We start from the raw sequence: 15,889 nt of genomic DNA, 5'->3' as shown, positions 1-15,889 counted from the left end.
TCCCTTTTCATATCCTCATAGGTCTTATCGACCTTTTCTAGGAAATTCTTGAAAAATCTTATAAGCGTAGATTTGAACTCTATATCCAGTCGCTTTTTGTCCTCCATTTCTTTCGTTTGTGATCTATTTCATTGTCGTATTTTCACAGCTTCCCTGATGGGGCGGGGTTTCAGGGTGGAGCCTACAGCCTTGGCTTCCGTCAGCCCCGCCCTATGCGGTTCCTGAATCTCATTAATCCCCAGGGTCCTTCAGTACATGCTGCAAGCACCTCTGAGAGAAAGGTGCCCTTGATTTTCACCTGCTACCAAACAGTCTAGGCTTTCCCCCAATGAGCCCTGAACTGGGGTTCAGTTCAGTTGGAAGTGGAGTTGGAGGTGGCATTCAGAGCAGTCTGGAGCCCCAGTCTCCTTCCCTCCAGGGCAATCCCGCGGCACAGTCAACCGTCCCTTCTCTGAGTGCAGTGTGCGCGCCTCCGGGACCTCCTTTTGCCACTCCCCCAGGGTTCCGCCTTACAGCCCAGCTCCCTCTGTTTGAGCCTAGGTCCCCGGAATCTGGCCGAGAACTGAGGTTCAGAGCAGTCGGAACTGGGGCCCAGCACAGTTGGAGCTTTTATCTCCTTCCTGCTAGGGAACGCCAGCCAGGCAATCAGCCGCCCCTTCTCTCCGGCTCCGTCCTCTCCCCATGTGCCGTGTGTCTCCATACCTTAGGGCAGCTCCTCCACACTTCCTTCTGGTTTTCTCCTTGCTTCTTGTTGTAGAATTTCCAGTCAGTCGACTTTCCTATAGTTCCTGGTAATGTCCATTTTATATTTTAGTTGTATTTTATTGAAATTGTTGTGTGCGGCTGCGGCTAGGTGTTTACCTGTGCAGCCATCTTGGATTCTCTCCAGACATTCCTTTAAATCAAGGGGAACATTGCGTCCCTCCCCAGAAGCCAGCTCTCCCCATACCGAGATTTAATTTTTCCACCGGCCCAGGGAGATGGGACACACAGTGAGAGGCCATGTGAGTGGGGAAACCTGAAAGGAATGCGGTGTGTCTTGTACCCTCAGAGAAGGTCCTGCAGAGCCAGCTACACGCATGCCAGGCTGGCCCAGCTTTTCAAACGTGAGACAAGGAAACCTGGAGGAGAAGTCGTCTCACAAGGCTCGGCTATCCCATGTCACTGCTCACTTTTCAGTAAAAACATGGCCCACGGCCCCTCGAAGGCTCAGGATGGGCCCATTTCCCAGCCAGCTGCCCACTGGTGGGCTCCTCCAGGCCTGGGTTTAAAAGCTGAAATCTCGCCATAACCGGTTTGGCTCAGTGGATAGAGCATTGGGATGTGGACTCAAGGGTCCCAGATTCGATTCCGGTCAAGGGCATGTATCTTGGTTGCAGGCACATCCCCAGTAGGGGGTGTGCAAAAGGCAGCTGATCGATGATTCTCTCTCATCGATGTTTCTAACTCTCTATCCCTCTCTCTTCCTCTCTGTAAAAAAAATCAATAAAATATAAAATAAAATAAAATAGACATATTAAGTTTTCAAAAAAAATCAATAAAATATATTAAAAAAGTAAAAATAAAATAAAATACACTAACATTATTTAAAAAAAAAAAAAAAAAGCTGAAATCTCTTCAGCTCAGAGAGCAAGTGCTTGTACCATGTGCAGGTTCCTGGGCTGGGCAGGGCACACTGTGCTTCCGTGAAAGGAAAAAGCAGAGGACGTTTAGGGATGGGGATTTGGCTTGGAGAGAGCTGCCCGGTCCAGCCATAGCCTCACCTCCTGAAGACTGGAAGGTGTCCTAGCTACACGCCTGGGGCAGGGACATGACCCCTGTGATGCCCAGCCTCTCGTGGCCCAGTGACCCCAGCTTCTGTATTCACAGAAATAATCCCCTCCCCTTGAGTGTGGGCTGGACTAGTGAGTTGTTTGTGACGAAGAGAGTACAACAAAAGTGATGCAATGTTATTTTTGAGATCAAGGTGTTAGAAATAAGGCGAGCCCCCCAAGTCAGGGGTCCTGGTAGAATACAAAACACTGGGGAGCCAGGAAGCAAGGCAAACATATTAACTTCTATGTAGAAGGGTGCACACACATGGTCTGGAAGCGCGTGCACACCAAGCAGACTGTCTGCTTGGCTTTATCATCCCTGACACACGTGACCTGTCCTTTGCTCTTGATTGGAGCTCAGGCACACAGTCTTTCTCGATTGGCTAATTCAAAGGGAGAGGTTGGCCTTTGCTGTTTCAAGATGGCAGATCCCAGGGGAGCTGCAAGCCATATGGCCAACATGGCGGCAGCCAAGTCACACGCTCCAAAATGGTGGCTGTCTAAACTGTTCTTTGGCCCAAATCGGTTTGGCTCAGTGGTAGAGCATCGATCTGTGGACTGAAAGGTCCCAGGTTCGATTCTGGTCAAGGGCATGTACGTTGGTTGTGAGCACATCCCTAGTAGGAGGTGTGCAAGAGGCAGCTGATCGATGTTTCTCTCTCATTGACATTTCTAGCTCTCTATCTCTCTCCCTTCCTCTCTGTAAAAAAGTCAATAAAATATATTTAAAAAAACACACACACAACTGTCCTTTGACAGAAAAGATGACTTGTTTATTCTCACAATTGTAACAAAGACCATGCTTGACCTCCCTTCTCTCTCACTTGCTACCTTGTGAGCTGGTATGGAGATGTCCCATAGGGCAAGGAGCTGAGGGAGGCCTTCGGCCAACAGCAGTGTGGGTGAGCTTGGAAGCTGATTCTTCTCCAGTTGAACCTTCAGTTGAAACCATAGCCCTGGCTGATGGCTGGATTGAAGCCTTATAGAGACAGCCTGAGCCAGAGGACCCAGCTAAGCCATGCCCAAACTGCTGACCATAGGAATATAAGGAGGGACTATATGTCCATTGTTTTATGCTGCTAAATTGTAGGGCACACTCAGGACCCTCAGCTGGAGACATTGTTCCTCCCAGTTCACAGCCCTTGACAGTAGAATCCCTGGAGTGGAGAGCTGGTTCCATCCTTAGAAGCCACACCCTCCTTCTTTTCTCAGAGCAAATGAGACCAGTGCCTTCCTGATTAGGCTGTGCCTAAAGCTGGAATCCTAGCCTTTCCATGTCAAAGTTCAATGCATTCTCTCAGTGGCTTAAGCCCAGTTGAGTTGGGCTTGCTGCCATTTGGAACCAACTAGCTCTGGCTTTATTAACTTAAATTTCTTGACCTAGAATTACTGAGCAAGAGGAAAAATAAACATCTTACGCCTGTTGAGACCTATCAAATTGCTTTCCAGATTGTTTATTCTGCAGAGAGCATCGCAGTGTCTGTGAGCCTAAATTACAGCAGTAGCGTACTAGCTTAAGAGTTTTAGATGGGCAGAAATTAGGTAGTTTTTATTTTTAGTGACCTGGAATATGTTTTATGTTTATAGGCCATTTTTACTTATTTTGTGATTTGTTAAATAGGAACAATTGGTGTCAATTTTTTTCCTTAAGAGTTCTTAAAATATCAAAAATTGTTCCTTTTTCACATTTCTCAACATTTCCACCAGTTGTCTTTGAATATTTTGGTGTGTTCTGAGATAAATGTATTTTTTAAAATATATTTTTATTGATTTCACAAAGGGAGAGGGAAAAGGAGATAAACATCAATGATGAGAATCATTGATCAGCTGCCTCCTGCACACCTCACACTGGGGATCGAACCCGCAACCCAGGCATGTGCCCTGACTGGGAATCAAACTGTAACCTCCTGGTTCAGAGGTTGAGGCTCAACCACTGAGCCAGGCTGGCCAGGCAGTATATATATATATATATATATATATATATATATATATATATATATATATGTATATATTTGTGATCAAATAACTTTCAGGTGTCACTCTGTTGTTTTCATGCTCCCAACATCCTTCCCAGCTGAAGACCAGGCCGGCCAAGGTGGACCAGGTTTTCTCCTTTTTGATGTGTCAACACCCAGTATCTCTTGCCTGTGTTTGGAGATCCGTTTGCATCAGAACCCCCTGGGCCAGTGGTCGGCAAACTCATTAGTCCACAGAGCCAAATATCAATAGTACAATGATTGAAATTTCTTTGGAGAGCCAAATTTTTTAAACTTAAACTTCTTCTAACGCCACTTCTTCAAACTAGACTCGCCCAGGCCGTGGTATTTTGTGGAAGAGCCACACTCAAGGAGCCAAAGAGCCGCATGTGTCTCGTGAGCCGCAGTTTGCCGACCACGGCCCTGGGGGCTTGTGAAACTGAATCTTGATGGCCAGACGTCCAGCTTTTGGCGGGACAGTCCCAGGGGAGCAGGCAGGTTGGATGGAGGGGGGGCGGCCCTCCCAGAATGCCAGGTGCACCCCCTCGTGCGGATGGGGACCTGGAGTCCTGGCAGGGGGAGATGTGCTCCAGGCGGGTCAGACCCCAGCTTAGGCATTCAAGATTGGCCATGACTCCAAGGCAGTGGTTCTCAAAGTGCGGCCCTGGGAGCCCTTGGGGTGGGGCCACGCCCCATGGCAACAAGCCTCCCTGAGGAGTGTGCAGGTCGGAGAATCCCTGGCCTAGACCCACGTAACAGGGAGGTTAGTGGGAAACTCAGGTCTCTGGAAAGTGGTTGAGGGGAGAGAAAGTGAGCTGTGAGCGTGAATGTGAGGGGTCTCTGCAATGGACTGAACGTTCACGCCTCCCCACCCCCATTCGCATGGTGAAATCCTAACCCCCAATGTAACCGTGGGGCCTGGGAGGCCAGGAGGTCTGAGGGCTCTGCTCTCGTGAATGGGATGTGCCCTCGCTGAAGAGGCCGCGGTGGGGGGACAGGAGGGGACAGCCCAGTGAACGGGGCAGTCCTCCAGCGCCTTGATCTCGGACCCCCAGCCTCCAGAACTGAGAAACCAACGTCTGCTGTTTAAGCCTCGCAGGTGACAGCAGCCGGATGAGCGAGGCATCCCCACGTGTGACTTCTGAAGTCCAACCTCGTAGCCTGGCCTCTGGGCTCCACACGGTTTCCCAGCCCGCCTGCTCGGGCTGCCTGCCAGGTTCTTTTCCCCGGGAAGTCCCGCCCCTGTGTTTCCTTCGCCTTTTCCAGCCCTCCCATCCTCCTCCTCCTGAAAGCTGCCTCAAGCCCGACCTGGGACGTCCTCCTGGCCCCAAAGACCCGGGAGATCAGGAACGCAGGAGGGTGCTCCCTCCTCAGATTCCCTGACCGCACTCAGCCGCCTGTCAATCATGTTCAGCTCCTCTAATGACCTCGGTGGCCAAGTCCTCCCCCCGCCCCCCGCAGTCTCCCACCCCCTCTCCCAGCAGCACCCGGAGTACAGCAGACCCCGTGTTTGCTGAGGGAGTAGCAGCGTCCTTTCTGAAATGCCCCTTTGAAAGGTCAGCTGCTGCTTTACCGTAGTTCTGCACCTTCAGCTTCTCCCTGCATTGGCTCTCACCGCCGGCGCTGAATTCTTTCCACAGCTGCGAGGGTGATTTGACCCCAGCGACACAATGAAACCAAATGAGCACCCTCTGTGCAGACCAGCTTTTCCAACCTTGACCTAGACTAGGGGTGTCGAACTCAATCAGAGAAGGGGCCAAAATCTAAAATCCAGCCTATATCGCGGGCCGAATGGTTTACTGAACAGTCATAAACTGTCATTGTGATGGAAACGCAGCGGAGTGCAGTGATGACAGCGCGGTGCGGGCCACATTGCAAGGCCTGGCGGGACGGATTTGGCCCGCGGGCCTTGTGTTTGACACATGTGACCTAGACTGTTCATCTGGAGAGGGGCCTCCTGCCTGAGACACCTCTCACCCAATCTCACAGGGGGGACGACCAGCCGAGGGGCTCTGCCTAGCCAGGGCTTCCCGAAGACTAGCCTTGCTTCCTGGCATCTCCGGGGCCTTCAGGGGTGGGCAGAAGGCACCAACTTGGTATTCACATTCTGGGGCCAGTGATGACACGCCCCCCGGGCCCCCCACCACAATTCAGCACCCTCAGCTACTGTGCTCCCCAGCCTGCTGCATGCAAGGTGAGCCCCCTGCACCCTGCAGCTCTGGGCGGCTCCTTACAGGCGTTCCTGTGACTCAGACATCCCGACAGCCAGCTGGAGCTCCGAGGCTTCAGGTGGACCCACCAATGACGCAAAGGCCGTCCTGGCTCCTGACTGCTGGTCTCCAGCCTGGGGCATCCCACCTGGCTGCTGTCTCTGACTCAGGAACCCCCTCTCGTCCCCATGGTCCCAGGCAGACCTCATCTTGATCCCTGCCAATCCCCCAGTATGGGGACCAGCACCCTATCCCAGCTGGCCCCGGGGACCCCACCCGTTCGCCCACTGCCCTCAGGCGGGCTCCCACCCACTCATGGGCACTGAGGGTGAGAAAAGGAGGCCACGCAGGTCAGGAGATGGTCGTGATGCTGGCCGCTGGGTGGCGGTCGGCGGGTCAGCGCAGGCAGGGGCACTCGGAGGTCTCGGTGTTGGTTAAGGAGGCCCCTGGGATGAGAGCTTGCCTCGGGGGACATTTCCTGAAGGATCTGGGGTGGCTTCTGCATTGCTGGTCCTTGTGGCTGCCGTCTGTCCAGCACACTCTGGGTTCCATGCACAGTAAGATAAATTTCACCGTCTCCATTTTGTCCAATATAAATTTCTAGGAGGAAAAAATAAATCTTTCATCCTTTATGCTTGACACCACTTCCCCAGGGACCACAGCACCATCAAAATCTGCTCCTAGGTGAAGGAGCACACCTAGGTTCAGAGAGGTTCAGTGACTTGCCTGAAGCTGCACAGCCCAGTGGGGGCCGAGCTGGAGGACTCAGAGTCTAGATCTCGTGTGGCTTCTTGGACGTGGTTGACAGCCTCTGACCACTGCTTCCTCCCTAAGACACACCCTGGCTGCCTGGCCTCCCTCCCCAAGAGGCACCCAGTTCCTGAGGACCCCCACCCCCACCTCTTCCCCCAGCACAATGCTGAGCGCATGCAGGTGTCTCTAAAACGAGGTTGGGTGATTCGTACCGGAGTCCACTGGGACCCCTTGGCATTACTTTCTTGTGGGAAGATGACATGAATACACTGTAACTACCTGGACACACGTACCCTTCTTGAAAACTGCACCATTTCTTTTGCAGCCGAAGGACGTAAGCCCCGGGGGTGCCAGTTATGTGCCTTCAACATGAAGGGTGCCTCAGTGCCATGCCACAGAGGGCCCTGCTACTTCCTGGGATGTTCTTAAACAAGTGCTTCTCGACCAGGATGCCAGCTCGCTCACCGCTGACGGCAGCTACCCGTCAACTCGGGAGAAGGGACTTGGCTGTCTGTGTTCCCGAGAAGCTAAGGGTCCCGTGTGAATGTCTCCACTGAACTGACCTCAAGGGAGGAAAGCAAGTCATGACCTGGGACGAAGCCAGTCCTGAAGATGGCAGACGGGGGCGGGGGCTGGGGGGCCGTACGGGAAGGCCAGGTCCTTGTAGGTGCTACTGGGCCTCTGGTCACACTATGCCTGAAATCCCGCCACCAAACATCCGCTTGAGACGCAGGACATGCCTGTTAGAAGAGTCCAACAACCTCAACGAAGAACACGGTTGTATGACGCGCACCTACGGATTTCAAAGCTTCCTGCAAAGTCACAGGAGGCAAGACAGCGTGGTGCTGGCACCAGGCCCACAAACAGATCAGTGGACTAGAAAGGAGTCCAGAACTAGCACTTCTCCTTTTGGGCTATTAGTTGTTGGCAAGGGTGAGGAGACAAGTCAATGGGGGAAGAATCATTTTTTTCAACCAATTGTATCAGGACAACTAAATATTCTTACGCAAAAGAATGAGATTGGATCCCTATCTTATAGCATTTACAAACATTAATTAAAAATGGATAATAAGCTGAAACCGGTTTGGCTCAGTGGTAGAGCGTCGGTCTGCGGACTGAAAGGTCCCAGGTTCGATTCCAGTCAAGGGCATGTACCTGAGTTGCGGGCACATCTCCAGTAGGGGGTGTGCAGGAGGCAGCTGGTCGATGTTTCTCTCTCATCGATGTTTCTAGCTCTCTATATCTCTCCCTTCCTCTGTGTAAAAAAAAAAAAAATCAATAATATATATATAAAAATGGATAATAAATCTAACTAATAAATCAAAAACTACAAACTTCTTAGAAAAACTTAGGTATAAATCTTTATAACTTTGGATTAGGTAGGCAATGCTTTTCTTTTCTTTTTGGTTTGATGCCTAAAGCATCATAACCAAAGAAAAAATAGCTAAATTGGATTCATAAAAATTAACAACTTTTGTGCTTCAATGGATACCATAAACTTGAAAAAACAATCCATAGAAAGAGAAAAAATATCTTCAAATTACATACTGTAGAAGGGACTTGTATCCAGACTAGGTAAAGAATTCTTACAACTCAACCATGAAGACAAATGATCCAATTTAAAAATGGATAAAGGATCTGAATAGATATTCCTCCAGAGAAGATACACAAATAGCCAATAAACACCTTATGAAAAGATGCTCAACATTCCTAGTCATCAAGAAAATGCAAATGCAAATCAAAACCACAACGAGAAACCATTTCACATCCACTCGGATGGCTACATTGCAACAGACAGGCAATACCGAGTGTTGATGAAGAAAATGGGGAAATTGGAAACCTCATATATGGTTGTAAAATTATGCAGCCACTTTGCAAAACAGTATGGCAGTTCCTCAAACCATTAAACATAGTTATCACAAGACTCAAATTCCACTCCTAAGTATATACGCAAAGTAATTAAAAAGACATGTCCACAAGAAAACATGTTCATATGTATTTATAGCAACATTATTCATAATAGTAAAAAAAAGGAAATAACCCAAATGCCCATCAACTGATGAATGCTAAACAAATTGAGGGTTAGCCATACAATGGGCTGTTTTCAGTCACTTAAAGGAATAAAGTATTGACTCATGCTCCTGTACGCATGAAACTTGAAGACAATTCATGAAGTGAAAGAAGCCAGATGCAACATGTATTGTGAGGAGTGATGAAAACGTCCAGGAATCAGATACTAATGATGGTTAGGCAATTCTATACAGAAAACACCGGAGTGTGCTCTTTAAAAGGAAAAATGATATATGAATTACATCCCAACAATATTGTGATTAAAAATAAAAAGATACGCTCTGCTGTCAGTGGGAGCCAATTTGATCCCATGTTCTCTGTCGCTGAGCATCAGCATTATGAACGATGGGGGTCTGGTCCTACTGGGGGCAGGGGAGAAGGGAAACGACCATGGACTTGACCGACAGTCTTAAATGTAAATTGAGGACTCGTCACAGAGCTCCCTTGGTCACCGGAATGCCCCTCCCAGCATTTGCACATGTGACTTCATGTGTGTGTGCTTTGGTGTGTATGTTTGCAGGTGTCAGTGAATGTTTCATGTGCATTGTGAGGTGTGCAGAGAGCACCTGTGACTGTCTGTATGAGTGTGTACACAGTGTATGTGTGTGTGTGAGTCTGTGTGTGTGAGTATGTGTGTGAGTGTGTATAAGTGTGTGAGTGTGAGTGTGTGTGTGAGTGTGAGTGTGTGAGTGTGAGTGTGTGTAAGTGTGTGAGTGTGAGTGTGTGTGTGAGTGTGTGTGAGTGTAAGTGTGTGAGTGTGAGTGTGTGTGTGAGTGTGTGTGAGTGTAAGTGTGTGAGTGTGAGTGTGTGTGTGAGTGTGTGAGTGTGTGCGTGTGAGTGTGTGAGTGTGAGTGTGTGTAAGTGTGTGTGTGTGTGTGAGTGTGAGTGTGTGTAAGTGTGTGAGTGTGAGTGTGTGTGTGTGAGTGTGAGTGTGTGTGTGAGTGTGTGAGTGTGACTGTGTGTAAGTGTGTGAGTGTGAGTGTGTGTGTGTGTGTGTAAGTGTGTGAGTGTGAGTGTGTGTAAGTGTGTGATGTGCCGGTGGGCTGCACATAAAGGCCGGGCAGGGCAGGAGTGCCTTGACACCCACCTCCGACCTTGCACCCCACAGGTGCTCATCATAAGTTTGTTGAGAGACTAATGGAGACCCTGAGACCTCATGGGCACCAGGAGCCACGCAGCCGTGCAGAGGGGAGCTCGTGGGGAGGAGAGTAACCACGAATGCACCCTGAACGGGCTGAGGTGGGGGCCAGCCTGGAAGCAGGGAGTGTCACCTGGATCAGGTCGAGCTTGGTGAAGACGCCCATGGGCACGGCAGGGGCAGAAGAGCAGCACTGCTGGGCCATGTGGTCGATGGTCATCTGCAAATAGCTGAGCAGCTGACTCTGCAAGAGGAGCAGGAAGAGGAGACGGAGGCAGCGGTTCAGCCCTCCCCCAGAATCCCCTGCCCCCTGGCCCCCTGGCCTCCAGGCCCCAGCTCTCTCAGGTCAGAGAAGAGACCTGGAGCCAGGAGCCACCTCCTCAACCTGGTCTGAGCCCCACTCCCAAAGGGCTGTATGCAGTCCCTCCCGCCCGCAGGGTCTGAGGGCCCTCCTGGCTGGAGACGCCTGTGGTCCCACCTGGGGCAGGGGCGGGGCAGGGGCCTGCAGGCACCCAGCACTCCTCACTCCGGGCAGCGCCTGCGTCCTGGGCTTCAGGCCTCCAGGGTGGAGATCAGCTGCGGCCGCCTTGCTTCCCACCTTGAAAAGACCCAAAGGGGCTCTCTTACCCGTGGCCAGCCCATGCCCCCTCTGAGCTCCTTGGTTGGAGGTCAGCAGCCTACAGACCCCAGCTTTCATGTCTTCTAAATTAGGGTCCCACGGGGCCCGGGAAGGTCCTACATTGATGACCACACCTGCGCAGGTGGGGTGTGCCCAGAGCAGCCCCATGCCCCAGGCCTCAATCCCCGTGCCCTCCCAGCAGCCCCTGAGGCTGGAAGGCCACAGTTCCCGCATTTTTCATGGGCAAGGCCTGGGGGCAGGAGGCAGGGGGCAGGAGGGTAACTAGTTCACATTCCGAAGGCCACTAAGAAGCAGCTAGAGAGCCCAAGTTCAGAAATCCTAGCCCTAGTCACAAACTTCGACCATGACCTGCTCTCCTGAGCATCACTCTTCTCATCTGTGAAATGGGTGTGGGTACAACCAAGCAGTAGTTCGGAGTGCCTGTTCTGGGTTAGGCCTTGTGGTAAGCCCTCCCCGGTAACAATCCAAGACTGTGCACAGCAACCACTCACTTAACTGTCATTATTCCTCATCACAGGCATGACAGCAGCTAGCACTGGCAGGGCCCTGGGCCTGGGCTGGGGATCCTAGCTCTGGTTCTTGGCAGAGCTGGGTCCGAATTCTCTGTGGCTGCCGTTTTCCCGCCGGTAAAGTGACACCTGCCCCGTCTTGGAGAAGCCCTTGGAAAGCTAGCCATCGCCATGGAGTGCAAGCTGGTAAGTGGTGTGTGTGTGTGTGTGTGTGTGTGTGTGTTGAGGGGTGAGGAGACAGCAGCCTCCACCCCCGCCCCCACCCCTGGGCCAGCAGACTGGACTCACATGATAGCTGCCCCTGTCTTTCTGAAAGGCGACATTGTGTTCCGACTGCCACTGCTGCTCCTGCCTGCGGTGACACCTCTTCTGCAGCTGGCACAGCCGGATCTTGAGGGTCTGTGGTGAGAAGGGCCGGGTCAGCACCAGGAGATTCAGCACCGGGCATGTCCAGGCCGCTTGGGGACAGGATCCTAGCTCAGCCCCCAGAACCCCAGAGTCAGACCCGGAGCCACCGGTCTGTGCCCTCCTGGCCGCAGGGGCTGCTGGGAGGACAGTGGGGTTTCGCAAGGTTGCGAGTGGCCACCGGGCTGTGCTGAGCACAGTCCCACCTCCGGGCCCCACGGGGTTTGGGAGACACAGGGCATTGCAGTGTCCTCACGTTTGAGCCTGAGTTCCCTCACCTCGAAGACGGGAAGGGCAGCAACAAAAGTGTTAAACTCGAGAGGGCATTAAAAATACCCTCAGCAATCAGGATCAATCACATTTTAAAGCAATGCTTTTCAAAAAAATCAAAGTTAATGCGGAAAAGTTCACGATGAACAAAATACTACAATTTTTTTAAAAGGTAGGAGCCAATCCTGCAGGTACACACTCCTCTCACTCACTCACCCTCGCTCAGTGCTTGGAATAGAAGCACCTACAGGAGGTGCTGGGTGAGATCTGAAGGCCATAAAGCCTGTAAAATGCTTATTGCGCTGCCGGCCACACACACAGGGCCCTGGCTCTCCTAAGGAAAGGAGGTGCAAAGCGGTGTACGTCTTCTGTGCTGCCACCAGGGGGAAGACTCGCTGCAAACATCACCAATGGTCCCCTTTGCAAGAAGTCCATCAACCTGCCAGCCTTCCTCTCCGGCTGGCGTCCCCTTCCCCTCTCTGTCCTCAGGCCCCAGCTGCAGCACGCACACGACTCCTGCCAGGCCTTTGACCAGCAGCTCCTTCTGCCTGGAATGCCCATCCTTCCTGGTGAAAGACCTATTTATTGCAAGACTAGCCAAGAAGGACACACACAGAGAGAGGACGTCTTGGGGCCACTCCCTGTGAGACAGTTTGAGTTCGGTGTCTTTCAACAACCCAGTGGCCGAGTTGCATGACCCCCATTTGACAGATGAAGAAACTGAGGCTCAGTATGGACTAGCCCAGGGTCATGCATCTAGGAAAGCTGAGCTGGAACGTGAACCCCACCAGGCTGTCTGGATCCAGAAGGCGTGGCTTTTCTACCACAAAGGACTCCTTGGGAGCATAAGCCGAGCCTCGGGAGACACCCCGAGCCAGCCAGCGGAAGGGCAGAGAAAGGGATTCAGAGCAGGTCTCCGGAGTGACAGCCCCACCCAGGCCTCTCAGCAGCCCACCCCTGCCTCAGGGTGGGGAGGGAAGGGGGCCCTAGGACCCCACTCTCTGGGCCAGGCTGCAGGCGGCTGTTACCGGAATGAGGGCTCGATGGCTCTCCTCGAGGGACTCCAGGCTCTGGTGGACGGCCTGGCTCATCCTGGAGAAGGCCTCCAGGAGCTTCTGGATGTCCTGGCTGACGGCAAAGAGCTTCCCATAGTGCTGCACCAGCACCTCCACCAGGGCCTCCTCCTGGGCCTCCTCCATCTCCCGCCCTTCACTGTAACCTGTGGGGACAGAGCTGCGGGGGATGGTGGGCAGGAGAGCTGGCCCTCCGTGGTGATGCTAATACGGTAGATGGGGCTTCTGCTGCTGCCCCAGAACTCCAGCTGGCTCAGTCCCCAGTAGGGGGCGTGCAGGAGGCAGCCAATCAATGGCTCTCATCATTGATGTTTCTCTCTCTCTCTCTCTCTCTATCTCTCTCTCTCTCTCTCTCTCTCTCTCCCCCCTCCCTTCCTCTCTGAAAAAACAAAACAAAACAAATAAATATGTGTTTGTCTCCCCTTCCCTTTCCCAACAAGTTTTCAGCACTGTTTCAGTGGGTTTTGGTATAAACCTGGATAAAACAAAACAAAATACAAAAACCCATTCAGCTGCCAGTGCCATTTTAGTTGCTAATACCTAAACACGAACCAAAGACAAACACAGTACTTGTCCTAGTAGCTCACATTTACTGGGTGCTAGCTACACGCCGGGTCCCGTGCTACATGCTTATGAAAGAGGCGTTCAAGATACAGAGGCAGTAAAGCATTTAACAGACTGTCCGTTTACAGTGGGAAGGTTAGGGAGAGGTGGCGGGGATAAGAGATCAACCGAAGGACCTGTATGCATGCATATAAGCATGACCAATGGACGCAAAACACTGGGGGGGGGGGGGGAAGGGTGAGGGCATGTATGGGAGTGGGGTGGGGGGGAACAATGGTAAGATATGTATATAGATAATAAAATAATAAAATAAAATTGAAATAATATAATAAAAAATGAAAATAAAACAAAAGAGGTGTTTACCTAATCCACATAACTGTTGCTGTCCCCAATGTACAGATTCAGAAACCAAGACCTTGAGAACCTACCACAGCCAACATGATTGGTGCTGGCAGGCCCGGGGCCCTCGGGCAGGCTGGCTCAAAGACGGGACATCGGCCTGCATGGAGCATCCGCCCAGATGAGCTCCAGGCTCAGGGTGGCCACACCCTGTGCCCCACTGCGGAGTCTAGGAAGTGGCCACACCCAGGAAGCCACAGACATACCCTTGGGGATTTTCTCCAGGACCTTAACCAGATAGTCTTCAAAAAGCTTGTACTTCTCCACCTCCCTCTTCAGCTTCCTCTGCCTGTGGAGACATCGCAGAGACAGTGTGAGCCAGCCGTGAGGCTGTGACTGGGAGGCTCCCAGCTCCTGACCCCCTGCAGGGCCGCCCTCTGGGGTCCCCTGCTCAGAGCGGTGCTGGCCTGCCACTCCTCCCCCCATCAGTGGGCCACTGGCTCCAGTCTTTCCACCCCGTTTTACCACTGAGCAAACTGAGCCACAACGAGGTCAGAGAGGTGCCTGTGGCCAGGCAGTGAGCTGGGGCCCCGGGGAGAGTGAAGCCAGGATATTGGGGTTTGGGGGTCTCTGGGTGGCTTGAGCCCCTATTAGGAGGTGACCTGGCAGGTGTTTTGCCTCTCTGTGGTCATCTGTGATGGGGGGTCATGAGAGACCCTCCCCCACGGGCTGTCCGGGACTGGCCTGGGGACCTAGCACCTCATAAGCACCCAGTCTGAGGTCAGGAACCCCAGCATCCCCTGAGGGGAGAGGGCCGCATGCTGCCGCCCAGCTGTGTCCCACTCTCAGGGGACCCCTCAGCAAGATGAGTCTACACTCTGGGCGCCTAGTCAAGGTCAGCAGTCAAGGGCAGAGGACAGAGTAGGGCCTGTTCCCGCCAGCTGGCTGAGCTGACAGGGGGTATCTCTGAGTGACAGCAGAGTGACATGGCAAGCCACTCTGCCTCTCAGGCCCCACTTTCTCCTCCACACAGTGCGGGAAAATGCAGGGGAGATGTGTCTTTTCCTGCAAATAGCACAAGGGACCCTATGAGCCACATTGCTCAACCTTCTGGGGCCGGAAGCCCTTATAGAACCTGATGGAAGGGTTAGAGTCTAAGTCCAGTGGTGGGCAAACTCATCAGTCCACAGAGCCAAATGTCAACAGTAAAACGATTGAAATGTCTTTTTGAGAGCCACATTTTTAAAATGTAAATTTATTCCAATGCCACTTCTTCAAAATAGACTTGCCCAGGCTGTGGTATTTTGTGGAAGAGCCCACTCAAGGGGCCAAAGAGCCGCAGGTGGCTTGCGAGCCGCAGTTTGCCGACCACAGGGTTAGACCTTTCTTCCTTAAAAATTGCTCAGATGCATCCATTTGCATTGAATCCAGGCCTTTGTGGGGGGCCTGAAATTGAAGGGGCCCCCAGGAGGCGAGGACCCAGGGCCTCCACTCAGAGCCAGGGGGCCACCTCGCAGGCTGATTTCAGAGGGGCGGGGCCCACAGGTGCACAGGATGGCACCCTCAGCCCTGCCTCCGGGATGGGGCGCCCTGCCTGCGGAGGGCTGAGACTCGCCCAGCGTCTCAGGTCAAAGGACACAGGCCAACCCCTCCAGCCCCCTGGCCTCAGCTGCCCCTCCCCAGTTACTTCCAGGCCTTCCTCCCCTCCTCCATTTCCTGGCCTGGCATTTTAGCTCAGGCCCAGCCACTCAGCCCACGGCGGGGGCACTGGGCATGAGGCTGGGGGTCCGGCGGGCGGGGCCTGGAGGGACGCGTACTTGGCCTGGAGCTGGCAGAGTTCCCGTAGCAGCACCTGCAGGCATTTGTCCTTGTGGCCGGCACGGCTCGGGCCGGACGCCTGGCCTGTGTCCATGGCCACTGGCATCGCCCCTCACAGCCAGGCCGCTGTGGAGGCCGCGGGCCACGGGGCCGGGCAGGAAGGTGACGGCCGCACACAGGGCAGCAGTGTTGGTCTTCCGGTGCTCCCGACAGTCCGTGGCGGCCAGGATACACTCCCACTGCACGGAGAGGGAGACAGGCTCGGAGGGGCCGGGTGACCAGCTCCAGGACACACAATAGGACTGGATTT

General features: G+C 52.9%; 1 protein-coding gene across 1 annotated transcript; it reads right to left on the bottom strand.

The window, feature by feature from the left end:
* Positions 1 to 6,247: 6,247 nt before the first annotated feature.
* CCDC197 (coiled-coil domain containing 197) lies at positions 6,248 to 15,685 on the bottom strand. The gene is made up of 7 exons (XM_036411760.2): positions 15,579 to 15,685; positions 14,028 to 14,110; positions 12,814 to 13,004; positions 11,399 to 11,509; positions 10,440 to 10,559; positions 10,095 to 10,205; positions 6,248 to 6,600 (listed from the first exon to the last, which is right to left on the bottom strand). The coding sequence occupies exons 1-7, from the start codon at positions 15,683 to 15,685 to the stop codon at positions 6,397 to 6,399; spliced, it is 927 nt and encodes a 308-aa protein (XP_036267653.1). The 3' UTR covers positions 6,248 to 6,396.
* Positions 15,686 to 15,889: the final 204 nt, after the last annotated feature.

Source organism: Pipistrellus kuhlii, unplaced genomic scaffold (genome assembly GCF_014108245.1).
Source record: "Pipistrellus kuhlii isolate mPipKuh1 unplaced genomic scaffold, mPipKuh1.p scaffold_m20_p_41, whole genome shotgun sequence".
Lineage (NCBI taxonomy): Eukaryota > Metazoa > Chordata > Mammalia > Chiroptera > Vespertilionidae > Pipistrellus > Pipistrellus kuhlii.
This window is presented reverse-complemented; position numbering and strand designations above follow the sequence as displayed.